General features: G+C 38.5%; 2 protein-coding genes across 3 annotated transcripts in view; both read right to left on the bottom strand.

Moving 5' to 3' along the window:
* GRAMD1C (GRAM domain containing 1C) overlaps positions 1 to 1,298 on the bottom strand; it is a 91,579-nt gene extending 90,281 nt beyond the window's left edge. The window contains exon 1 of the mRNA XM_060099870.1: positions 1,272 to 1,298. Coding sequence (XP_059955853.1) covers positions 1,272 to 1,298 — 27 coding nt within the window. The remainder of the gene's footprint in view (positions 1 to 1,271) is intronic.
* A 14,120-nt stretch (positions 1,299 to 15,418) lies between these two features.
* ATP6V1A (ATPase H+ transporting V1 subunit A) overlaps positions 15,419 to 27,823 on the bottom strand; it is a 61,632-nt gene continuing 49,227 nt past the window's right edge. For both annotated transcript variants that reach the window (XM_060098955.1, XM_060098956.1), the window contains 7 exons: positions 25,700 to 25,822; positions 25,492 to 25,606; positions 24,831 to 24,894; positions 22,722 to 22,925; positions 21,529 to 21,623; positions 19,378 to 19,549; positions 15,419 to 17,616 (listed from right to left, as the gene is read on the bottom strand). In XM_060098955.1, coding sequence (XP_059954938.1) covers positions 17,524 to 17,616; positions 19,378 to 19,549; positions 21,529 to 21,623; positions 22,722 to 22,925; positions 24,831 to 24,894; positions 25,492 to 25,606; positions 25,700 to 25,822 — 866 coding nt within the window. In that variant the 3' untranslated portion in view covers positions 15,419 to 17,523. The remainder of the gene's footprint in view (positions 17,617 to 19,377; positions 19,550 to 21,528; positions 21,624 to 22,721; positions 22,926 to 24,830; positions 24,895 to 25,491; positions 25,607 to 25,699; positions 25,823 to 27,823) is intronic.

Raw genomic sequence — 27,823 nt, 5'->3', positions numbered from 1 at the left:
AAAAAGCCTGGGTGCTCTTTCCTTTGGTGTGGGTGGGAGAGTCAAACCAAGCAAGACCCTGTAGGCACACAGGAACCCCTGACCCCACCCCGTAACCACAATAAAAGCCCAGAGCTAGCCTCCTTCCCTTGCCCCTTCAAATCATTTTGGATCTTCTTGAGGAGACTGTCCTGCTCTTCCCTCTTCACTATGTACCTATATAAGTAATAAGCCTTTAAATAAAAGCAGTAAACCTCTTCACGGTGTGTGTGTGGCATCGTCAGTTTCTCTCTCCAAATCAAATGTTGGGTAGAGTCCATTCTGGCTTTACAGAGTGGCCACAGCAGAATCCTAGCTCTCTAAGGTATTAGCTATGCGGTCACTTGCAGTCGCTCAACCTCTCTAAATCTGTTTTCTCCACTCCATAGTCTGGGTAACAATGTTCTCTAGTCTAGACAATAAGCTCATTGCGAGCAGGGATCACGTCTGTGTTGCTCTGCATTTATCCCAAACACGCAGTGCCAGGGACATAGCTGAATGAGTGACTGCTTCGGTCCATAAATACCTACCTGGCCTATTTCGTAGTAATGTTTTGAGACTCAACCGACATAGCACATTCATTTATTTGATCATCCAACAATTATTTGAGTGCCTCTGCCGTTTTATAAACTATAAAATGCTCTGGATTAAAAGGGACTGCACTGACTGCAACTCCCTAAAAGTAAAATACACACACACAACCAAGGTAAAAGCAATGAGGATAGTGTTGAGAAATGCAGGTATTCCTGCAACAAAAGTGGGCTTTCACCCTAGAGATTAATCAGCAAGTTCTTCCGTTAATCAAATAAGGTAGTAAACAAATAAAACTAGCTGAAACCAAAAACGTGGTTGACAGCACAGTGATTGAAACTATCTACAGTTCTGAGCCCTTTTATCAAGAGCTGAAAGTTAAGGGAATGGCGTGAGACTGGATCGACGTGATCCCACGTCGGAATCATGACAGTGGGGCCTTAGGCTGGGGCGTCCGGACTAGCACATCTCGGGACCAAATGCCAGCGTTCCACGCCCACAAACAAGCAGATCTTCCCACCACCGCGCAGACGGAAAGGCTCCCAGGAAGCACAGGACACCGTTTCCTCGGTAACAACTTGGCAAATTACTCTAAAGAGCGCCAAGAAAAGGAAAAAGACGAAATAATTTTCATAATCTGAGAGGGTTCAAACAACCTTCGTGAAGAAAACTGCCGGGTACATCCCCCGCTTGGGAACTCATCCCAGCGCGGCGCCGCTTACCTGGCGGACCATCAGAGCGCCTTCCATCGCGGATCCCTCCGCCGCCGAGGTACCGCGCACGCGCGCGCCGCCGCGGGGAGGGGGCTGCAGGCGCGCGCCCCGCGGCCCCCGGCGCGCGCTCCGGGCTCCCGGCCTCGCGCGACCCTCCCGACCGCCCTCCGAGGGCCACCTTGGGTCCCGTCGGCGCGTCTTGCGCCCTCTGGCGGCCATTCACGACTTGCCCCCTCCACACACACCCCAACCCCAGGATGTAATGTTAATTTGTTAGCCGGCAGGCCTATCTTTGCTAGGAATCAGGATGAGTCCCTGTCCTTACCTACCTCCCAACCTCAAACTCATGTGCCTACCGTGAAGTGGGTTCTAGGCACAAGTCACTCCTCAAAAAGCCTCCGCTCTGCTTCTCATTTGTACGTACCCTGCTCCAATGTGCAGAAAAAGTGAATTGCATGGCAAGGTCTGTTCCTTCAAATAAGCAATTGAAGTTATCGATAAAAAAGCTATTGAATGTTGTTGCAGATGCTAGTTCCAAAAAAGCTATAAAAGACATTTCTAGAACAATTTAGGAATATTGAATACGAAACGTTTATTAGAGCTAGTGTTACAAAATAATGAATGACAGATAAATTTATTGATATTTGTTTATGGATAATTAATACTTTTGGTTATGTTAGAGAACGTCTTTATTATTAGAAAATTCGTGCTCGAGTATTTAGGAGTGAAGTGTCATGATGTCTGCAACTTGATTTCAAATGCTTCAACAAAGATAGATGCCAGAGAATGGATGTGTCCCCCCAAATTCATAGATTGGCGCGTAGTCTGCTTCCACCGTGTGAGGACACAGTGAAGAAGACTGCCGTCTATGAACAGGTCGCCGGCTCCCACCAGACACCGAATCTGCTATTGTCTTGAGCTTGGGCTCCCCAGACTCCACAACCCTGAGAAATAAATATTTGTTGTTTAAGCCACACAGTCTGTGGTATTTTTGTTTTGGCAGTCTGAGTGGACTAAGACAATACATAGAGAGCAAAATAGCAAAATGTTAACAATTATTGCATCTTTGTGGAAGGTATACCTTTCTATTTCTGTATGTTTGAAAATAATCATGTGAAGTTGAGGAGGAGGAAAGAGTCAAATCCAGTTCCACAGAAAGTCAGATATTGAGTGTATTTTTAAAATATATTATACATGCTAAAGGACAAATTACCTAATAAGATAATCAAGAAAGGATAGGTTCTTGTCCTTGTCCTGCAAAACTTTGCATAAGCTGTGTTTTCCTTCAATGTTGTGTACAAGAATAGGCTGAAGAAAAAATGACTGTCTATTCTTTGAACCAGAAGCCACACACTTTGTTGGATTGAAAGAGTTTAATAATGCCAGTATTTTTCTTAATAGTACTTTAATGGTAAGATGAAAGGGATCAGTATACAAAGTATTTTTTAACTATTTAAAATTTTGAAACAATTTCAAACTTACATAAAAGTTGCAAATATGTTACAATAACCTTTTCCCTAAACCATCTGAGAGTCAACTATGGACTCAGAATACTTTGGTGAATACTTTCTACATACAAGGACATTCTCCTAAACAGTTACAATATGACCAACAAAATTGAGAGATTAACATTATAATACTGGCTTCTAATTCACACACCCCACTAAAGTTCTACCAATTGTCCCAATAATGTCCTTTATAGCAAAAGAATCTAGTCCCAAATCATGTTACAATCAGTTGCCATATCTGTTTCGATGTGCAATATATATTAAAGCTGTCCACTGCACAGAACCGCTCCTCATCCATCCCACCTTAACACCCCTTGCCCAGCCATTGCAGTCACTGCATACTTCACTCTCCTCACCCTGCTCTGGTTCTAAATCCCCTCACAGTGCTGCCCCCACTAAATAGTTTAAACTATTTGTAAAGGCTGAAAAAATGAAAATCATCTGATAAAGGAAGATCCTGTGGTTGGGCTGAACGAATCACTATTCAGGTTTTAGACCCAATTTAAAGTGAATGGCATTGGTTTTAAAAATCTAATTTTTAAGAAAAAGGAGAATAGCAGTGAATGTCAAATTTCTGCAAGGGTAAAAATTATTTATGTTGTAAACAACAGAAGATATCATAAGAGAAAAATTAATAATGTCCATTAAAATATAAAATTCCAAATGTTAAAAAAAATAACACATTTTTAAAAGACAAAGACTTGATATCTTTTTTTTTTTTTTTTGCAGTACGCAGGTCTCTCACTGCTGTGGCCTCTCCTGTGGTGCAGCACAGGCTCTGGACGTGCAGGCTCAGTGGCCATGGCTCACGGGCCCAGCTGCTCCGCGACATGTGGGATCCTCCCAGACCGGGGCACAAACCCGTGTCCCCTGCATCGGCAGGTGGACTCTCAACCACTGCGCCACCAGGGAAGCCCCATAGTATTTTTAAGTTAATAAAAAATAAACAACTAACTAAAGTAATTCCCTTTTTATTTAAATGTTGCTTGTTGAATGTTGGATTGACAGAAAGATTTTGGTTTTGATTTGAATCACTTTTGTAAGATGCAAGTGCCCTGAATGTATCTTTAGCCTAGTAGGAAAGAGCCAAAAGAGAAAAAGAGGATTGAGAAAGGGAAAGGGATAATAATGTTATCTGGGAGAGTAGCATAAGATCCACTGGACAGAACAACTTTAGAGACTGGCAAAATCTAAGGGTACCTGTGAAGTAGAAGCTAGTGTTGGGATAAAAAGAGAGAAGAGCAAGCTGAGAGAGCTCTGACGTCATTTGCTAAAGGTATTGGGTTTCTAGATTTCATTTCATTAAACCGTGAATTATTTAAATCCACCTTGAGCCAATTTCTGAAATGGGATGCCTTATATTATCTAATGTAGCACTGTAACCTATGGTGTTAAATAAATAAACATACCTAAATTTGACCTGCCATCTCACACCCCTTTCCTATTCCTTTGCTTTAATGATATCACTTAACCTCACAATTTTAGCATTGCTACTTTAAGTAGAAATGCTTTGCTTTTACAAAGATATAAGTAAATGTTTTCTAATAGACTATTGATAGGGTAATTAAATTTAGAGATCATCAAACATGCTGAGACAATGTTTTCCCTTACATAACACTCTTCCTGGAAATTAGACATATTTAGAAACTATATTATCTATTTTATTGAATCTAACAGGCCACAGGAGTATTATTTTTTTAAATCTCTAGTAAGATCATTAGCAGTTTAACATTGAATTATAACAATTCATGGATAAGTGTTAATTCTGCCTACAAAAGATAAGAACACAAATTGTGCTCACGGTAGTTAGAACTCAATGTTAAATATATACAAATTGTAAAATATGTAGTATTTTTTGTGTAGCTCTGTTTGTTGGGGACAGAGAATAGAGTACTAATATCAGTGAGTATCTTGCCTTGGACCACACAACGGTGCCTTTAAAAGTAAGTCCAACCCCTGGGGAACAGCATCTGTATGTGTTTCAGATCCTAGACAAGAAGAAGGTCATAGAAGAAAAATATGTGGCTTGAATTCTCAATTCTTTCAAAATGAAGATTACAATTTGAAGGATTTTTTTCAGTGAAAACTTCTCAGAACAAGATGCCTGACCATGTTCAACATGGCTGGAAAAATCCTGGTAGTTATTTCTACTCAGTGAGAAATTCTGTGGAAGAGAAAATGGTCCAAAGGGAGGAAATGGAAGGTGATGTGTTTGGTTCCATTCTCTAGAAATTGAACCTGAGAAAGAGATTCCTGTACAAGTGACCTGCTGAGGGAGTGCTGCTTAGGGGAAACTTATAAGGGAAGCAGGAAAGGAGAGGCAAAGTAGACACTCATGTGGGTGCAGCTGAAGTTCATCCTGATCCCACAGGGAGCTCTAGAGCATGAATGTCATCACAGGCACACATGACAACATTCACCTTGAGGCAAGAGGATTGGTCTTTGATACCCTCGTATTGGCTTGGGACCACCGGGCGTGGGGTGGTGGGAGCACAGGCACAGAATGCTTGACCTTCCAGGCATTGCCACATGTAGCAGCTCCTTTTGGTTGAGGGCAAGTTTCAGTACAAGTGTGCTGCTGTGCATCTTAGCGGCCAACACTCAGTTGGAGGCAGTGAACCGGCCTGGTAAATGGACTATGGGCAGTTCACCAACAGGATCAACTACAGGTACTATTTTTATTTGTGTTCTTTTCTCTTTTGTCCTAAGCTGTCACCATTTCCTTCAGTTGCATATTCTAACTCCAGAACATTTTTGGTAGTTGTCATTAATATAATTGTTCAAAATAAAACTGGATTTGATCCCGGGTTCCAGCACCAAAAAGAAAAAAACAAAAACAAAAACAACCGGATTCTAGTCTTCAAACATCTTTTTATTTAGCATCCGGGTTCACCGTTAACTAATACTTTAAAAAAGCAAAATAAAAAGGTTAAATTACTTTTCAGAAAAGTTACCAAAAGTCTTCACTCTGCGTAAGGCATATTGTTGGGTAGATAAGGGAAAAAGCTTTGAGCAAGATAGAGTGGATTTTTGTTGTTGTTGTTGTTGTTGTTGCACCTTGCAGCTTGTGGGATCCCCGACCAGGTATTGAACCTAGGCCTTTGGCAGTGAGAACACCAAGTCCTAACCACTGGACTGCCAAGGAATTCCCAAAATAGAAGTGAATTTAAATTCTGGCTCTAATATTCACTAGCTGTATGATTGTGTGTAAGTTTCTTCTATGTGCCCCATCTGCTTCTTTATCTGGAAAAAAGAGGAATAGTAATCCCTTCTTAGAATTGTTGTGAGGTTTAAAGAAAACATGGTAGAGTTCTAGTTGTAGTTCTGGTGATAGGGTGGGCCACTTACTTGGACCAACTTTCCCACTAAGAATAACTACAAATGCTTTATAAAATATTTTTTCAAAAATCTTCTGTAAATTATCAGAGAGCTGACAAGATAGTAAGAATTATCAGGCCAGTATCTAAGGAACCTAGAAACATGAGTGAAGTAATGAAGACGCTTTTGCTTTGAATCTGGCCAAACACTAAGTTTTAGTTTACAAGGCCTGGTGAAGAGAATGACAGGAGATAAAGTCCCAATGTGGAGAGTCTAATGGGAAACCACCTTCTCATAAAGCTGGGCATGAACTTGAAGAAAGCCCATCCCATGCTCTCACCTGTAAGAGATTAGAAGGTGAGTTGGGGAACGCATATTTGAAATTTTGTTATTATAGACCAACCATTACACTGCTTTGCAGACCATATTCACACTACCTAGGTGGTCCAAACAAATTTCAATGTGAATTTAGTTTAAAACCATCCTGCAAGTCCTTTTTATATAGAAAATTCCAAGCTAATAAATATAGAAGAAATGATGAAATTGGATATCACAAGTATGAAATAATGGATCTAGACTTGTGCTCTCCAGTACAGTAAGCACACCCACAATTTGCTAAATTTAAATCAATTAAAATTAAAAGTCAGTTCCTTAGTCACACTACCACACTTCAAGTGCTCTATTGACTCTAGTGGCTGCCATATTAACAGCACAGATGTAGAATACTTCCATCAACTTAAAGTTCTATTGGGCAGCCCTAATCAAGACAATGATCATCAGTGGCTGCTATTTCACTACTGAGTGAAATATGAGGATGTTAAGGTAGATGGATTGGCTGACAACATCTAAATCCACCATCAGTTTTAACAAAAACACACACACACACACACACACACACACACACACACACTCAAACACATACACTCATTGTGGCAAATTTTAAAGACCTTCACAAATTTCCAGAACTCCCTTAAGGATGATGCTACCGTCACTGAGAAACCCTGATCTTTGTCTTGGCTCACGGCTACCTGGAATAAAGACTATATATCTCCCAATTTCTTTGCAGATAGGTGTGGCCTTGTAACTAATAACTGGCCAACTTTATGTTAATAGAAATGTTCTAAAAGGGAAGGACAGGGGCTTCCCTGGTGGCGCAGTGGTTGAGAGTCCGCCTGCCGATGCAGGGGACACGGGTTCGTGCCCCGGTCCGGGAAGATCCCGCATGCTGCGGAGCGTCTGGGCCCGTGAGCCATAGCCACTGACCCTGTGCGTTCGGAGCCTGTGCTCCGCAACGGGAGAGGCCACAACAGTGAGAGGCCCGCGTATCGCAAAAAAAAAAAAAAAGGGAAGGACATATTCTTCTTGTTTCTGATGGTTGGGATATGTTATGTAGGCCTAAATGGCAGGAGCTGCAGCTGTGTTGGATGAAAGACATATATTGAGGATGAAGAACAAATCTGAGTACCTGAAGTACTGAGTAAAGTACTGGAATGCTTACATTTATGTGAAAGAAATAAATTTTAACCTTATTTTAACCACTTTGTTTTGGATTTCTGTCACTCAAGCTGAACCTAACCCTAACTAAAACAGGTAGATATTTTTATCATCTCTATTTTACAGATGGGAAAACAGAGGCTAACTTGACTGCCCAAGGTCATACAGCTAGTAAGTAACAGACTTGGGATTTGAAATTGGACCATCTAATTTAAGAGCTTATGCTCTTACTGACCATGATATTTTATCCCTGCTACTAGATAAAGGGGAAAGAGACTACTGGAACAGGAGCAACTGATGATATATATATATTTTTTTTACATTTTATTTATTTACTTATTAATTTATTTTTGGCTGCATTGGGTCTTTGTTGCTGTGCACGGGCTTTCTCTAGTTGCGGCGAGCGGGGGCTACTCTTCGTTGTGGTGTGCGGGCTTCTCATTGCAGTGGCTTCTCTTCTTGCAGAGCACAGGCTCTAGGTGCGTGTGCTTCAGTAGTTGTGGCACATGGGCTCAGTAGTTATGGCTCGTGAGCTCTAGAACACAGGCTCAGTAGTTGCGGTGCGTGGGCTTAGTTGCTCCGCGGCATGTGTGATCTTCCCGGATCAGGGCTCAAACCCATGTCCCCTGCATTGGCAGGCAGATTCTTAACCACTGTGCCACCAGGGAAGTCCCAACTGATGATATTTTAAGTATGAGATAATTGTTGGAACAAATTTCTCAGGAGATGATGGGGACAGTAATGAGAATTGCTCATGTTTCAAAGCTTAGAAAGAAATTACACTTACCTTTAGTTTAACATATTATGTAGCTGTAATTCAGGAATTCTTTTCCAAAAGAGCAAGCCCATCCTTTTGGCTTCTGTTATGTTTATGAAGTAAGTTATTTTAATGATGTATAATTTTAAAATCTTCACTTCATAACATTTAAATGGATATTGCTTATACTTCAACCCAATTTGCTGTAAAATCAAGGTGCATGTTTCCCCTTCTGCTCAATATACAGACTCAATAGCCTGTGTTTCTGTTTACAAAGTTTCTAGGGATTAATTTAAGTTTCTCATGAACATACATTTTGAGGACAACGTATAGTGACTCTTGCTATGACATAGGCCCTTTCTTTATGGGCAAAGAATTGTTAACTAAGAATCTAATGAATGGAGGGTTCAAATAAGTTAGTCACTGAATTTGGGTTAAAATACAGGCAGTGTGGCACATGCAAAATTCCCTTTGGGAAGCCCAAAAAGACACCTCAAAGACACAAAGCAGCTGCAGAGGTGCATTGTGTTATTTCTTAGTTGAGCAAATCTATAAATACCAGAGATTTATTTAATTATGTTTATCACAGAACTACTGCTTACCTCGCGGTAGTTTAATCTAAGTAATACCAAGAGGTGCTGCTACAAGAAAGAAATATATTTGAAATGGTTCTTGTCGGTTCATTCTATTTAATTTTTAATTTTAACTATTTGACTAGGTAAGTCACATGATTCAAATGTGAAGAAATATGTTTTATTATTTTTGAATTAGTCACTTCCTGAAGAGTTTTGCATTTGATGATGAATTTCTATATGGAATCAGGCCAACATTGGTCCTTTCAGAAGTATTCAGTAAGCACTGACATTTTAACAAGCACTAAAAGAGTCCGGCTTTTCACTTCTAGGGGTTGTTAAACTTTCTGGTTTGAAGACTGCCTTCATGATCTGGCCATATCTTCTTATTGCCTGCACTTTTCTGAACTTAATATTTTTCTTTAGAAATGGCTCAAAAAAATTTTTTTTACTAGTTTGGCCTCCTCCCTAAGCAAATACTTGAAATCTTGGATATGAAGTCCATTTTCATATGTACATATGAAAATGTATGTATTTCATAAGTACATTTTCATGAAGTACATTTTAATGTACAGAGGCAAAAATGTACGTTTTTGCCTCTGTACATTAAAATGTACACTATACATCTGTCTCTCCCCCAAAACTACCTCATGGGCACAGAGTTGTGCTGTGCAATCCCCCATCAAGGAAAGACTTGTTGGTCAGCTGCCAGGAGTGTGGTCAGCAGACAGCTGCCAGCTGTCAGCTCCTTCTAGGCTAGGTCTGCAGATGCCACCTCACCTGAGGTCACATCCTCACAGGGCAGCCTGAACCGGGATTCTGTGAGGTGAGGGAGAGAGAGAGAGAGAGGCACTGGGGTATTGAGGCCTGGCCGTCTCAGTCTGATGCATGTCAACTCTGATCTGCAATATTTCCTCCAGCGCTTCCCCACTGGAGTGGCTAAGGCTTTGCCAAACCTGCTTTGTATTTTGATTTCCTCTCTGCCCAATCCCGCTTCACCCCTTTCCTTTCTTGTGTTGATTCCAAATAAGCAACTTGTACCTCCATCTCTATCTCAGCATCTGTTTCCAAAGAACCCAACCTACAATACCATGCTTGAGAAAATACTGTCCTAAATCATATTTTTAGGACAAGTGTCAAAAGGTCTTTATAAAGACTGAAATAAAGCATGCAATTAAAAAATAAATGCCATGGAGTTCCCTGGTGGCGCAGTGGTTAAGAATCCGCCTGCCATGACATAAATCACAGCAAGATCCTTTTGGACCCACCTCCTAGAGAAATGGAAATAAAAACAAAGATAAACACATGGGACCTAATGAAACTTCAAAGCTTTTGCACAGCAAAGGAAACCATAAACAAGACCAAAAGACAACCCTCAGAATGGGAGAAAATATTTGCAAATGAAGCAACTGACAAAGGATTAATCTCCAAAATTTATAAACAGCTCATGCAGCTCAATAGCAAAAAAACAAACAACCCAATCCAAAAATGGGCAGAAGACTTAAATAGGCATTTCTCCAAAGAAGATATACAGACTGCCAACAAACACATGAAAGAATGCTCAACATCATTAATCATTAGAGAAATGCAAATCAAAACTACAATGAGATATCATCTCACACCAGTCAGAATGGCCATCATCAAGAAATCTAGAAACAATAACTGCTGGAGAGGGTGTGGAGAAAAGGGAACACTCTTGCACTGCTGGTGGGAATGTGAATTGGTACAGCCACTATGGAGAACAGTATGGAGGTTCCTTAAAAAACTAAAAATAGAACTACCATATGATCCAGCAATCCCACTACTGGGCATATACCCTGAGAAAACCATAATTCAAAAAGAGACATGTACCAAAATGTTCATTGCAGCTCTATTCACAATAGCCCGGAGCTGGAAACAACCTAAGTGTCCATCATCGGATGAATGGATAAAGAAGATGTGGCACATATATACAATGGAATATTACTCAGCCATAAAAAGAAACGAAACTGAGCTATTTGTAATGAGGTGGATAGACCTAGAGTCTGTCATACAGAGTGAAGTAAGTCAGAAAGAGAAAGACAAATACCGTATGCTAACACATATATATGGAATATAAGAAAAAAAAATGTCATGAAGAACCTAGGGGTAAAACGGGAATAAAGACACAGACCTACTTGAGAATGGACTTGAGGATATGGGGAGGGGGAAGGGTAAGCTGTGACAAAGCAAAAGAGAGGCATGGACATATATACACTACCAAACGTAGGGTAGATAGATAGTGGGAAGCAGCCGCAGAGCACAGGGAGATCAGCTCGGTGCTTTGTGACTGCCTGGAGGGGAGGGATGGGGAGGGTGGGAGGGAGGGAGATGCATGAGGGAGGGGATGTGGGAACAGATGTATATGTATGACTGATTCACTTTGTTATAAAGCAGAAACTAATAAAAAAAAATGGAAAAAAAAAAAAAAAAGAATCCGCCTGCCAATGCAGGGAACACTGGTTCGAGTCCTGGTTCAGGAAGATCCCACATGCTGGAGCAACTAAGCCCGTGCACCACAACTACTGAGCCTGCACTCTAGAGCCTGCAAGCCACAGTTACTGAAGCCCCGTGCACCTAGAGCCCTTGCTCCACAAGAGAAGCCACCACAATGAGAAGCCCGTGCACTGCAACGAAGAGTAGCCCCCACTCGCTGCAACTACAGAAAGCCCGCGCATAGCAACGAAGACTCAACGCAGACATAAATAAATAAATAAATAAATAAATAAATAAATAAATAAATAAATAAAGGCCATGAATATGATTTTATGTGATTGAAAGTAATGTGGCTTTTATACAAGGTGTCTAAAACTCAGTGCTATTTTAAGTCATCTAGTAAATGCTAGATGTACTACTTGGAAGTTATAAAAGTATACGAGCTGTTCAGATGATGGTTGAAAATCAAACTAAAAAATTATTGTAATGGATTAAAGAAAAAGGAATTTTAAATCCCAGGACAAATGCTGTTTTTTAAAAATGAGACTAAATTATATTTTTCTATCATTTTATTTACAAATTAAGCCTGTGTATGAAAAAATTCAAATATATCACAGAATTTTGATTCCTTTCTGAAATCTCCTGCATACAAAGAAATAAGCAGAAGAGAAACTGCTAGTCCATGCAGTAAATACCTGAAACCACTGTAACAGAATCCTGTTTGAAATCCATAGGTATAACAATTATTATTGCTCAAATTTCGTGATTTAGGAAAACTTTGTCTTACTGCCAGACAATTCTGAATCTAAATGAGTCAGAATACACATGAATCAGTAGAGCATTGTTTAAGGCCAACAGGGGATGTCTTAAAGGATAAATGGTTCAGTAAAATCTTAAAGTACTGAGATTGTGGTAAAACTGTTAGTATTCAGAGAACACTTATTTAAGTCTCCTGGGTTACCTTTTATATCTAAGCATTGAATAAAGACACTTATGTCCTAAAACTTGCCCCATAGTAAGAATTATGTGGGATATTTATTAAATTGACTCCTATACCTTTTCCCTAGAATGGATTCCAATTCAGTTGGTTTGGTGCAGGGCCTAGGAATCTGTATCATTAACACAGTCCCATATTTCCTATATTCAGACAAGTTTGAGAAACAGCTCATTAAGACATCTATATTTAAAACATCAAAGCTGCTTTTAACAGTCATCCACTGCTGCTTTAAGGGCTGTGATGTGTATTCAGGGACACCTGAATACGTATTTGCATGCGACCGGCTATAGCACTGTTAACAAGCCAACAGTGTCTGCATTCTATGACTGTGTGGTCTGGTTAGCTTCATTCTGTTCCAAGAACGTACTTTCCCCAAATCCTGGTCAGCTGTCTGGCAAAGTAAGTTACTTGTTGCAAACAGAACTGAGAGCTCCTGGATTGAAAAATTCAAATCTATCACCACTGCTAGAAAAGTGCACATTTAAAAATCAAACAAACAAAAATGTGATCATTTTACTAGGTAAAATTCAAAAGCACTTTAAAACCACCACTTTACATATCTTAGTGTGAAACTACTTTAAATAAATAGAAATCCCTTAAGTGTAATGTTTTTGGTAAACATTATTTAAGTATGATATACATACAGGAAAGTGCTTGAATCATGTGTGTGAATTTTTACCAAATGAACACACCCATGTATGGCAGGATCCACAAGAATCAAAACATTACCAACACCCTGGAAGGCCCCCATATTCCACCCTCTTGATGACACTCCCTTCCCCACATGTGTAACTGCTATCCTGACTTCAAACACCATATAGTAGTTTTATGCTTTTGAATTCTATATAAATGGAATCATACAGTATACTTTCTTTTGTTTGGCTTCTTTAAACATTATTAGTGAGGTTCATTCATGTTGTTGCATTAACTTTCACGTCTATATAGTATTTCACTGTGTGAATATACCACAACCCACTTATCCATTCTTCCATACTACCATTTAGGTACTTTCCAGTTTGGGGCTCTTACAAATAGTGGTGCTATAAACGTTTTGGGTCATATCTTCTAGTTGTGAACATGTATGTATGCATTTCTATTGTGTATTAGGTATTACTAACTCAACTTTGTAGATACCACCCATAGTTCTCCAAAGTGGCTGTAGAAATTTATGCTCCCACCAAAAATGTATGAGTTCTGGTTGCTCCACATCTGTATCAACACTTGATATTCTCTGTCCTTTCCATTTTAGTCATTCTAGTGTATATAAAATTGTATCTCGTGGTAATTTTAATTCACATTTTCCTGATGACTAGAAGCTGACCATCATTATTCAACGATTTTGTGAGGTGCCTGTTCAGGTCTTTCATGAGTCATGACAATGTCCACAAGCACCTTGGCTAGCCAGTCATTTCTCCCTACTTTTCTTCTGATTACTTTATCTGTCTCACATTTATAAACCCAACTTCTTGGTTCTGAATGAGAAGTACATAATAAGGAAAAGATGTACAGTATGATTGAGTACAAGGAGACCCTAGAAATCAGGAGGTCTGAATTCTGATATTAAGTGGCTGTGTGACACTGGGCAAATCAGTTAAACTTCCATTTCTCTTCTGTATTATGAGGGGGTTGGAATATATGATCAAAATCCCCACTAATCCAAGAAGCTGCTTTACTTTCGGGAGCATTAAACCCCCACATCTGCCTATTTATAATCATAATTGGTGTGTGTACTATTTGCTCTTTAAAAGACATCTTTTCTCTTTGAAGAGATGCTCTTTTAAAAACTCTTTTCAAAGAGTGTCCCGGATCCTTTCACAGGGTGCTTCTTTATGTCGCAGAACAATGGCTTTTCAGTTATTGATTGAACAATCCTTTTTTCCTGTGTTCTTAAGAGGCCTGAAGCAGATGCTATGAGTTCCCCACCCAAATCTCTTCAGCCATGAGTACCATTTCAGTGCCCACCAGCTGACCTCCCAACTGCCGGCACCTAAATCTCTTTGCAGAGGGTTTCCTGTGGCCACCAGAGCCTGATCTACTTATACTCATGTGCTGGGCACTGACTCTCCCTGTCTTTGTGGGAACAGCCTTCAGTGGACGACTGACAGCAGGTGGCTGTCAATCAATGATGCTGAAAGGATGCTAGTTCCTTTGCACCCCAGGTGGAATATAACGAGGTGCATATTTTTCAGTTGTTCCCACAACTCCCCAGCAGGATGGTGCTCCAAAATGTTGACTTGCTTGATAAGAACACGTATTGGCTTCCTTAAATTCTGTCTTAATTCTCTATTCCCCTACTGGTGCTTTCCTAGGATCACATGGCAAATAAACTGCCTGCATGCAAATACATGTCTCAGTGTCAACTTCTGGGGAACTCGAACTAAAAGGGAGCCCTTAGAACAACTTCAGAGGCATTTTATCATACCTCACCTGGGAAAATTGGTTCCCTTCTTCATACTCTTATATTGTGGCAATACATTAAAACTAATAACCTGAAAATATTGGATTATTACCAAAAAGGACTAAAAATCACCCATTCTATAATGAATAAGCTTTCCCATGAATTTTTAAGTATTTCTCTACATAAAGTTGGTAATGTAGAGTTTTTCATTTCACACTGCTTCTTACTCCTTTAGAAATTGTTTAAAATATACTTAAGGAAATAAAATCCATGTTGCTACATTGGATCTTAAATAATTTGGCTTGCAGAATTACGAATTACAAAGCTTTAGTTCATTTGCCAAAAGTAGAGATGAGTACACTGATTTCCTTTCATTTATAAGTCTACTTTTAGAAACCATTCATTTTTTCAATTTAAAGTTAATATTAGAATGCTATGGGATTCCATGTACTATATTTCCAAATCACAGTGGTACATGATTATAGGACTTTTTGCAGTCTATAGTGAGGGCACCAATTCAATTTCATGATCTTAAGTAACAATCTATAAAGAGGGAAATAAAAAACTTTAAAGTTCATACTGAAAACAAGCCAAAATACAATAAGGTGGCACGTTTTTTTAGCAGATCTTGCCACACCCACAAAAAAAGGGAAAAATGTTAATTTAAATCCACTTTTTATTCTTTGATTTTAACAATTATACACAACTTTTAACATAAAGATAGTGAAACCTCAAGGATAAGGAAGCACTATATATGACCTCTTCTATTCGTTCGTCAGGATGGAAGGAAGTTTCCAAAGGGTACAATGTGTGAGATTTAACACTGGAAAAATACATATGAAACTTGTTAACTGGCTCCACTTAGGATCAGGCACAGCACAATAAATAGAGAACTGCATCATCTTTTTAAAAGACTGTTGTTAACTTTAACACATTCTTACTAAAGAAATGTGATCAGTGACCAATGTGAAATTCTACAACATATGGGTGAAGGGACACTTACAATGAGGCTCTGAGCAAAGTTTCTCTAGCATCTTCACACCCATACATCAACATTCTTAAAAAGGAGTAAGAATGTACATTTCAAATTCAGAAAAACACATAAGAAACTTGGTCAAACTTTCTTTGTCATATCATTCATTACTAACACAATCCTAGTTTGCTGGTAGGTTTAAGGTAGGAATTGAAAGTTTTTGAAATTCTTTTAATTTCCACTGGTCTTTGGGCCTCTGGGTAGGAGGCCACATTGGAAAGCAAACTGATTCAGCAGCACCATTATATCCATGTCTCAACAAATCACTGCACAATTTTTATCTTCCAATATTCTGAAAGGTTAAAAAAAGATACATGGCAGAATACTTATCCTGAACAGCAGGCCACTGTAAGAACATGTAATCTGCAAGGATTTAAACAAACATAGCTGAATTCTCTAACTGCATCTTTCCTTAACAGACCAAAAGAAATACATTACCTAATGTGCCTTATCATACAAACACAGAAGCTTTTATTTTAAAACATATACTTAAAAGATAGGAGGAAATGATCTTTTTTCACATGACCCAGATTCTGTTATCAGCAGATATAAGAATTAACTTCATCCCTACGAAACAGAATGGAAACTGTTATGCTGCTACAGCTACAGGTATTCTGAGAAATCTTTTGAGCCAGTGAATCAAAAACCACATGGAAGAATATTTTTTACAATCAGGAAGCTGTTGTTCAAAAATTCAATTAGCAAACAAACAAACATGTGACACATGTCATTATCTTGTAAAAACATAATGCCACTCTGGCCCCAAGAATCACTAAAGCCCAGCTGGTCCTTAAAGGTGCTAACAGCCTTTAACCACTACTAAATATCTTCTCTGTGGCATTTTACTGCCCATGACATTGCCACATGATTCTTAGAAGCTTAGGCTTCTACGACGTTTGAGGAAAAAAAAAGAGGGTGTGATGTGGATCAAGTTCTTGGTGATTGTTTTAAACATAACATTAAAAAGAATTTCCTAGTAATGTAGTATAATAGTCCTTGATACCGAATTTTTCCTAGTGAAGTAAAATAGGCTTCAACAAGATGATGTTAATCTAAGTTTGATCACCTGGCTCCTTTTTCACTTTTTTAGAGGGCACTGATTCATCTATTGTGCTGAGTCCCACAAATGCCTGCTTTAAAAACAGTACAGTTCTCAACAGTTTCCCACAAATATTCTTGATTTATACTGGGGGAAGCAACACTTAATAGAAACATTAATTATTCATGTTTTTAAAAAGTAATTACTTCCTACAAAGCAGGTTACTTAGCAAAATGCTAAGCTGCAAATCACTTTACCACACAGATATTGAGTCATTTCACAATGAACCTGACAAAATGTATAGAAATCTGGCCTTCCATTCCAAATCCATTGCAAAGAGAGTACATGCAGTAGTCCTGTTTACAATTTAATGGCGATGAGGAAAGGGCAAACCTAGAACAAGGAGAGACGTCACCCTACATACACGTTTACAGTAGTATAGCCATTGTATATCCTATTTACTACATTCACCACTTTGGAGAAAGGATCAGGGAGGCCCTTCAAACACTGGAACAAAGGAATGTTTGTTTTATATAAGACCTACCAAATAAACAGGGAAACAAATGATAACACACATAGGCACTAGTCTCAAAGCTGCACAATAAAGAAGCAAAGGGTTTGAGATGAGAAGTTTAGGAAAATATACACATATGAGAGCTTGCTGAGGAAAAGGAGGAAATAAATCACAGTTCTAATCTTCAAGGCTACGGAATGCATTCTGCATATCTTCAAGAAGTTGTGCATAGTCGGCCTTGATCTTTGCCTCACCATCTTTCACTGGATCCTGAAAGAAGACATGACAGAATTCAATTTACCTCTGGAAAATAATTTTCAGAACAAATAGTGAGTTATTTATATTTACTATATTTGAGTACTAGGTTGAGGTACACTGGTAAAACACAGGCAGGAGGCAGAATTAACCTTATTTTTCTTTTTTCCTTTAAGGGTAGAAATGTATAAAGTAGTCATCCAACCAAACAGAAGACAAAATTTCTGTTTTGTGTCTTGCTTGCTAACTGTATTCAACAACCAATGGATTTACCCTCAACAATATGCAAAATATTAGGAAATTATGCAGCAATGTGTATTAGATGCATTCCTCTCTGTGTATATGATAGTTGGAATTTAATCAAAACAGAATTTACTATTCAGGGTCTGGTAGTATCACGTTGGGACGGGGGAGTAAAATTTCTAAAATAACCTCAAAATGCACCCCATTTAAAATCTGTATGGAAAGGACCTTAATTGAGTAAAATGTATGAAAGAAACCTTAAAGTGTTTAAGCCTTCTGACCCAATCATTCCACTTCTGAGAACATATACTAGGAAAATACACAAAACCAACTACATGAACAAAGTTGTCCATACCAACAACTGGAAATTTCCTAAATGCCTAAGAATAGGAAAACATTATTCTCCAGCCACAAAATAGTGCTATAGAAAAATACTTAATGATATTAAAGAACAACTGAAATGTTAATTTGATACAATGTACCTGTAAACAGAAAAAAGACAGCACCTTTAGTTATACTACCAGAAGTCATCACTATTATATTATTGCATATATTTTTTTATCATCTTCCTATGAATGTATAAGTTTTAAAAATAAAATTTGGATCAAATTACATATGGAATTTCTTTGCAACCAAATTTTTCACTAATTATACCATAAGCATTTCCCTGTGTCTTTGGATATTCTTTGAAAAAAAGATGTTAATGCCTTTATAATATTTTTGCTGTAATGTACATGCCACAATGGCTCCGTTCACTTCTGGATGACATTTAAAAGTTTAATATACAATCTTCTACATACATCCATATAAAAATCTCTAATTATTTCCTTGGGTTATAAGTTTTGAAATGGAAAGACAGGACTCAAAGGGTGTGAATATTTTAAAATCCTTGATACAGTGAGTGTCTACACAAATTTACTTCCAATCTATAATGCAAACACTATATACATAACATACACATTCAGAGAATCACTCTTAATTTCTCAGTAGGAGATTAGTAAATATACTTGGATGTCATGACTTAGAAATAATTAAATACAACTCGACTGATCAAGTATTTTAAAAACAATCTTACACATTTGAGTTTCTACAGATAATTTCACTTAATTATCTATTTATGTCTTGTGTACTTCCCAAAGAATGAGAGTCTACTTAAAAGTAAAAATGACGTGTAATAGGATACTTGAAGTAAGCAGCAGAAATCGTTTCAGAAGAGCGCCGGGATTAGATATTAACAGGCACTTGAGGTAAGGTAATTGCTGCTTAGCAATGATTTTAGCTCTAAATTGCCTGGCACTTAAGACAAAAGGGAAAACACGTCAGCGTTTATTTTAGACGTGACATACTACAATCTTTATCATGTGAATTCCTATTTGAACATAGCTTTGAGGTCTCTTCTGGTTTTACATTACCCGAGCATGTATGAAAATGATAAATGCCAGTTTCACACACCAGGTTTGGGACCCAAATATTTTAAAAAATCAAAAAGAAACACTTACTACTAAAAAAAGTTTATGGTAGAAACAAATATACCTTGAATTTCATGGAGGAAAGCTTATAGAGGATCTCCCCCATGTGCTCACGGATAATGGACCATGTGATTTTATTGTCACTCTGGGCAGTGGTTTCAACAGCTCTGCGGGCCATGTCATAAAATGCAATCATGTTGGACAGCATCCCTACTGTCTTGTAGAATGGGCAGAACCTAGGATAAATGAAAGTCAAAATAATAAACAAAAACAAAATCCAAGGAAGTTCATAGTTTTTTCTTCATCTATAAAATACCAGAGCATTAACATCTTTATTTAGATATGCACACTACTTATATTTATTGCATGATACATAAGGAATGAAAAAAGAATAGTGGAAAAGATCAATAATACTTAACCAGAGTTTTTGGACAGAGATGTCTCAGGAATAGGGGGTGGATGGAGAGATGGAGCTATGAATTCTTTTATTTAAAGAGTGACGTTAATTTTTGTTAACACAATCAAACAGGAAGAACAATGAAACAGTACTGCTACAATCTAATGACTCTCTGAGGGTTTGTGTTTGTACAGTGCAGTTAAAGCAGTTACCCAAATGGTAAAATAACTGAGTTGTAAAGACTCCCTTGTGACAGTCAGTGAAGGTTTAATAAATAATAGGAAAGCAGGGAACTGTAATTTCCTAAAGTTAATAAGCATTCCCTTTCTCCAGTAATGTGTTCACTTTCATTTACACATATCTTTTAATAATGAAGACACAGAAGTTAATATTCAACTTGCATCACATGCATTCTAATCAAATTTCCAACGCATTTAAACTTATTTGCATACACAGTTTCATGCACACTCTCTTACACTCTTTTCAAATAATTTTCCCTTTGTGGGGTTATCTTTGTGTGGATGGTTCCTAGAGCTTCTTAAGTTCCTGAAACAGATTTTTTTGAGCCTTACTGATTATACTGTCATATTTTCTGCTTGTCTTACATTCTGGTAATCTTCCTATGTGTTCAGTTTCCACAGTTTCAGTCTTATATGGGGCCAAATATGATTGAGGGAGAAAAACTAGCCTATGATCAAAGGGTTCAAATTATCAAAGTTTAAAAGAAATGGGAACTTTTAAATAAGCCATGGAAGTAGCAGAGACAATAATGAAAAACAAGCACTGGGCAGGAGTAGCAGGGACTGGTGAGACGTCCGACAGGGACTTCAGTAGAAAGAAAAAGAATAGGACTCTTGGGCTTCCCTGGTGGCGCCGTGGTTAAGAATCTGCCTGCCAATGCAGGGGACATAAGTTCGAGTCCTCGTCCAGGAAGATCCCACATGCCGCGGAGCAACTAAGCCCACGCGCTGCAACTACTGAGCCTGCACTCTAGAGCCCACGAGCCACAACTACTGAGCCCACGTGCCACAACTACTGAAGCCCACATGCCTAGAGCCTGTGCTCTGCAACAAGAGAAGCCACCAAAATGAGAAGCCCGTGCTCTGCAACAAAGAGTAACCCCCGCTCTCTGCAACTAGAGAAAGCCCGTGCGCAGCAATTAAGACCCAACGCAGCCATAAACAAACAAACAAACAGAATAGAACTCTTGGGAAATGAGGCACGAAAGTATATTATTTAGGAAAAGAGAAGAGGCACAGGCTGTGGTAATAGGTAGTGAGAAAAGCTTCTGAAAGAGGCAACGATCCCCAGGCTCCGTACACTACGCCACAATTTAATCTAATTAAAGATGGCTGGATAATGAGTGAAAACACTGTCATAACTGGAAAAATGAGCCAACTCAAGACAAGGGAACATACTGGATCACTAGATGTCTGCTATGAAAATATAAAATAAACCTATACACTGAGTCAGAGTGTGTCTGTATGAGAAAAAAAAAGGCGGGGAGGATTTTGTTGTTTGGGTTGTTTTTTTTTTGCGGTATGCGGGCCTCTCACTGTTGTGGTCTCTCCCGTTGCGGAGCACAGGCTCCGGACGCACAGGCTCAGCAGCCATGGCTCACGGGCCCAGCCGCTCCGCGGCATGTGGGATCTTCCCGGACCGGGACACGAACCTGTGTCCCCTGCATCGGCAGGCAGACTCTCAACCACTGTGCCACCAGGGAAGCCCCGAGGGGAGGGTTTTAATGTGTAGGCAGCTCCTTCTTCAAAACTTGACAGAATATCCTCAAATTAAAAAAAGAAAATCAGGCTAGATTACCTGTCATAAGGAGTATATCCATTTTGTTGAAGGAAGTCATCTTTGATAAGTTTTGCTACCTCCAGAGTGATTTTATCTGTTTCTGCTAGTGATGCCTAGAAGAGGAAAAAATACATTTTTAGAAATTTACTGCCACAACGTGGGACCAATAGTTCTAATCAGTTAGCATGCAGAAACCACATAATCAACACATGATCACCTATCATTAATAAATTCACTTCATAACTGCTTCCTGATTGATGTTCTTTTTTGGATTTTGTTGTGAAAACATATAAATTTACCATCGTAACCATTTTTAAATGTAGTTCAGTAGGTTAAGTATGTTCACATTGTTGTGAAACAGATTTCCATAACTTTTCATCTTACAAATTTGAAATGTATACCCATTAAATAACAACTCTCCTTCTGCCCTCCCGGTCCCTATTAACCACTACTCTACTTTCTATTTCTATGAACTTGACTACTTCAGATATGTTATATATAAGTATTTGTCTTTTTGTGACTTGTTTATTTCACCTAACATAATGTCCCCTCAAGGTTCATCCATGTTGCAGCATGTGTTAGAATTTCCCTTCCTTCTCAAGGCTGAAATGGATTATTAATTCCATTGTGTGTGCATGTGTGTGCGCGTGCGCACACAAGTGTGTTGCAAAGGACAACTGGGTTGCTCCCACCTTTTAGTGCTTAGATGTTTCTATGAACATGGGTACACAAATAGGCTGATTCTTTTTGAAACACCACATAGAGAGAGAAATGCCCAGCCAACCCTTAGCTATTCCAGTCATCCTAGCCCAGGCACCAGACATGTGAGGGAAGAAACTTTCAAATGACTATGGTCTCAGCCACCATATGACTGTAAAAACTGTATGAGGGGACCCAAGCAAGACTTCTCATCTGAGCCCACTAACCCCAAAAACCATGAGCAAAAAAACACTATTTAAGCCACTATATGTCGGAGTGGTTTGTTATTCAATAATAATCTAAACACCACTCATCTTTCTACTTTCCATAACACAAGCAGGTCCCTCAAATACCTGCTGGATAAAGGAATAATCTAAAATTCTATTAGTTTAAAAAATATTTAATAAATACTCATTCTCCCAGCAAGAATCCGCATATCCAAGGTTCTGTTTGTCCTTAAAAAGCTTCAGTGCAACTCACAGACCTGTCTTCCGCAAGATTTTACAACCTACCTTTCCCACAAGCTGTACAATTTCTGCCAAGTCTTCTTCTTCCTGCAGAATCTCCTTAGCTTTGGTCCTCAGAGGAACAAACTCTGTGAAGTGTTTGTCATAGTACTCATCCAAGGCACGCATGTACTTGCTGTAGCTGATCAACCAGTTGACAGATGGGAAATGCTTCCGTTGAGCTAGTTTCTTATCTAAGCCCCAGAACACCTTAGTTAAAGACAAAATCAAAAACAAAACATAAAAATTTTTCTTAAAAACAATTTTTTTTGAAGTACTGAAATATATTTGTTTGTCGTAAATATGCAATTCTATACTTTTCTGGTCAAATTATTTATCTTTTTAGTATATAACAAGTATAAATGAAATAGAATAAAACTGCAAATAGGAAAATGTATTTCTTTTCATTTCAGTATGGGTAATATCTACAAATCAAAATTTCCTTAATAGTATGTCAAATCTGAGAGCAAAAAACTGACTCCTTTGAAGATTATGATGGTGCAATATAAACAGATGAACCAGAAAATGCTTATTAAGATAGATACTTCACTTTAATGAAAACCTCTAAATGTTCTGAATAAATTCAGTTCCATATCATTAAGGGCCAATCCTAAAAGATCTGACAGTCATTTTTCTGAGGCCAAACATACATATGTATTTTATGCGTTCCTAACTTTGCTCCCCATTTCCCTGTAATTAAAAATTCAAAATTTTAGCAAAGGTTAAACATCTTGAAAGTTGTAAATTTAGCCTCTGCCACTTCCTTTTATCTGAAACTGACAGAAATATAGGCAAATATTCTATTTTTCCCATATGAGTAATACATATGCTTATAAATGTATCAACATGAAAAAAATTATAGCTCTGATTTATATACATCTTTCATTTAGGCTTACTTTAAAAAAATATTTATTTATTTATTTTTTATACAGCAGGTTCTTATTAGTTATCTATTTTATACATATTAGTGTATACGTACCAATCCCAATTTTCGAGTTCATCCCCCCCACCCCCCCACCCCGGCTTACTTTTTTTTTTGCGGTACAGAGGGCTCTCACCGCTGTGCCCCTCCCGCTGCGGAGCACAGGCTCCGGACGCGCAGGCCCAGTGGCCATGGCTCACGGGCCCAGCCGCTCCACGGCATGTGGGATCCTCCGGGACTGGGGCACAAACCCATGTCCCCTGCATCAGCAGGCGGACCCTCAACCACTGCATCACCAGGGAAGCACCCCCCCAGGCTTACTTTTAATGGCCAAGTTGGCTGGCTATCCACTAGAATTCATGCCCTTGTCACTGGGAAGCTGCCTAGGCAGAAACTACACTTTCTAAGTTTTGCTTTCATCTGGGTGTGGCTAACAGAATGAGTGGAGTGACCAGGCGTGAGCCCAAAGTAGGTGTGCCTTCTACACAGTCCCCCTGTACCAGCCAGATGCAGACAATTACCAGGCTAGGTGGAGCCCAAGGTGAAAGAAGTGCTGGTTCTGGATTACTATGGAATGGAAAAGAGCTGCCCTCTAATAGCGTTACCTGCCTTGGACCATACCACGAGGAGAAACTTCTATGGGGTTTTTGCCATTATATCTTTTTTTGTTTTGTTTTGTTTTTTTGCGGTACGCGGGCCTCTCACTGTTGTGGCATCTCCCGTTGCGGAGCACAGGCTCCAGACGCGTAGACTCAGCGGCCATGGCTCACGGGCCTAGCCGCTCCGTGGCATGTGGGATCTTCCGGGACTGGGGCACGAACCCGTGTCCCCTGCATCGGCAGGCGGACTCTCAACCACTGTGCCACCAGGGAAGCCCCATTATATCTTTTTTGGGTCCATTTATTTCTACTCCTAGGGTTACTCTAACTCAAAGTGTAGTATTACTCTAACACGAATAAAACTTTGCTACCCGAATGTATTTTCCACTTACAGAATATTAAGTCTATTATAAACTCTAGATAAAGAGCTAAGAAAGAACAGACAGCACTGAAGACTTTCAGTAGTAAGAATGTTGCTAAAACAGACTTTACCACTGCCTACTCTTCAGTGACCAAATGAAATATTTCACAATGATGTGGACAGCCTGGGGTGGGGTGGAGCTCAGAAGCTGACTACACTAGGGAAAGATATACCTGAACAATACCAAGAGTAGCAGATGTAACTGGATCAGAAAAATCACCACCAGGTGGAGAAACTCTAAATTTAAAAGAAGAAAAAGTCATTAGAAATACTTATGGAAAATAACTTGTATATAAAAGCAATTTTTTGCAAGTCAATTTTAATGTAAATAACTTTAGAAATATGACCTTTGGAAAGAAAATCTTATACAAAAATCTTAAATAAAAACCAGTACTAAGTTGAAAATTAAGAACGACAACTATTAAACACCTTCTAGTTTGAGAAATGAGACAGATTTAATAATAATCTGTGTCACTATTCTAATCAAACAGATGAAGCAGGAAGGAAGGAAAAAGTCTGAGAACAACGTATGGCTTTATGTGGGGATCGTGAATCTTCACATTGTTTTTATCATGATACAGTCTTACCTTAACATGTCTATAATTTTCTAAATTATTTCTATGATATCGTGACTTGAATATAATAAATCAGTCAAGTCAAATCTATAGAACCAGAACATGTAGAGATGACCTAAACATGTGCATTTTAAAGAGCTCCTTGGATGACTCGAGTACAACCTTGGTTAAGAATCACTGCTCTCAGGGGGGGCTAAATATTGTCTCTTTAAAATAAATAACCTTTTTTTCTTATGAAAAGCACAGTTTTGATACTTACGCTCCTACAATGCTGACACTCCCTTCTCTCTCAGGATTTCCAAGACATTTCACTCTGCCAGCTCGCTCATAGAATGAGGCCAGACGGGCACCGAGATATGCAGGATATCCACTATCTGAAAAATGAAAAGAAATTTTAAAGAGAGGTTCTAAGCCAATCCCCAAATCCTAACAGTCTTGCTTATGTAATAAGCAATACAAAGACTTACCTGCAGGCATTTCAGCTAAGCGACCAGAGATTTCTCTAAGAGCCTCAGCCCATCTAGAGGTAGAGTCAGCCATCATACTGACGTGATAGCCCATGTCACGGAAATATTCTGACAGTGTAATTCCTAAATTGGGAAGAATATTACAAGTCATAATCCTACAAAGTATAATCCTGACTTTTTCACCCTTAAGAAAAATTTAAAGCAATAAGTTCCTAAGACTTCTAGCTGTTCATCATAATCTGTGCTCCTTCTTTTGGGCACACAGCTGAATTATATTGTCTAGCCTCCTCTGCATTTAGATGTGGCAAGTAACTGACCCCTATCTAATGGAATGTAAGAGTCATGTGTTCCACCACCAGGCAAGCCACACATCCTTCCATGCTACTTCTTCCTTCTGGCTTACTGAGAGGGTGAGAACTCCCAGGACCCATGGAAGATACGTGTCGAAATGAAAGAGCTCTTTTCAGCCTGTGTCCCAGCCCAAAAATGACAGAATAATGAAGACTGCCCTGATCATCTGAAATAAATGTCTATTATATTGAGCAATTTGATGTTTGGGTTTATCATAGCCTAGTATACATTTTTAAAAGTAGGAAAAGACTTTCCTCCCATTCTTTGTTGAGATAATTAGACATAAGCATCAAAAAATCCTCAACTAATTAGCTTGTTTGGTTATTTTTCAAAAATAACAAGTGTTATTAACGTGAGTAATAATCTTAATTATCCAGATCATTCTGCTATGCAGATTGGGTCCTCTCCTGTAAAATCACATACAGTAAACCACTTAGAAGAAGCTAATATACAGAAAGAAGTCCTGGGTTCTACTTCCTATTCTGTTAATCTTAGCAAAATAACTTCATTTCCCAGTGTGGTTTCCTAATCTGTGAAAATGGAATAACTCTCACCCTATCTATCTATACGTATCAGATGAAATGGTTTCTATAAATGCCCTCTGCAAAGTACAAAGTACTATACAACTCTAAGATATTAGAAATGTATATTTGTTGCTACATCATAAGCATCCCCAAATCTACTGCCCTAATTCCCTTATTTTACCAGTAAAGAAACAGATGCTTACATAAGTAAAACAAAATAGTTGCTGGAAAACTCAGAACTTTACTATTTATCATATTACATCCTTCAGAATAAAAAATACTGACTTAGGCTTCCAAAACATGATCCAAGGAACAAAGTCTTTAAGAAATACCACTTATCATTATTAAGGCTTAAAAAACACAGTAATTATCACATATTTCAATCTGATGGTAGAATCAGATCCTCTCTTATACAAGTACACTGTGTCTCTGTGATAACATTCACTAATGCCTGTGTGTATGTATTTATTAAAAAGACTTGATAGAAGAGACAGATACACATGACTAAACCTCGAAGAAGTCTCATAGACCACTTTCATAGACCTAAAGGTATCAGTGCCTACAAGAAAAAAAAAAAAAAAACCCTCAAAATCAAAAGATCAGCAAACTAGGACAATATCTGCCATTCGTAACAGATGAAAGACTGATTTCAAAGAACTTTACCAATCCATATGATAAACAACTACTACCAATACAAAAATGGACAGAAGGCAGTTTGCAAATGGTTAATACACACAGAAAAGATGCTAGCTCACTGTAAGAAATACAGACCGAATAGGCATCTAATAAAGCAGGGACAGTAAAATGCTAATGATCAGATCTAGGTGTGGGGTACATGGGTATTCACTGTAATATTCTTTCAACTTTTCTGTATGATAATGATCATAAGAAAGTGTTGAAAAAATTAGCATTGGTGAGTATGTGAAGAAGCAGAATTCTTGTCCACTGTTATTCCTTTTCAAGAGCTATTAGAAACTAAAATCTAAATTAACAGTTGTATTCTTAGCAATTTTACTTCTAAGAACTTACCTGACAAAAATACAAAGAAACATGCACATAAAACATACAAAGCCACAGTGTAAAAAACATGCTTAAGAATGTTTTATGGTATGAAGTTTGTGGGAGCAAAAAAATTATCAATAATCCAAGTGCCCCCTAAAAGGATGCTGGTTAAATAAATTATGATATATCCATACAAAGGGATACTGTGCAGCCATTTAAAAGAAGTAGGTAGACTTCTTGTCCTAAA

This window comes from Mesoplodon densirostris, chromosome 5, assembly GCF_025265405.1.
Source record: "Mesoplodon densirostris isolate mMesDen1 chromosome 5, mMesDen1 primary haplotype, whole genome shotgun sequence".
Classification (NCBI taxonomy): Eukaryota; Metazoa; Chordata; class Mammalia; order Artiodactyla; family Ziphiidae; genus Mesoplodon; species Mesoplodon densirostris.
This window is presented reverse-complemented; position numbering and strand designations above follow the sequence as displayed.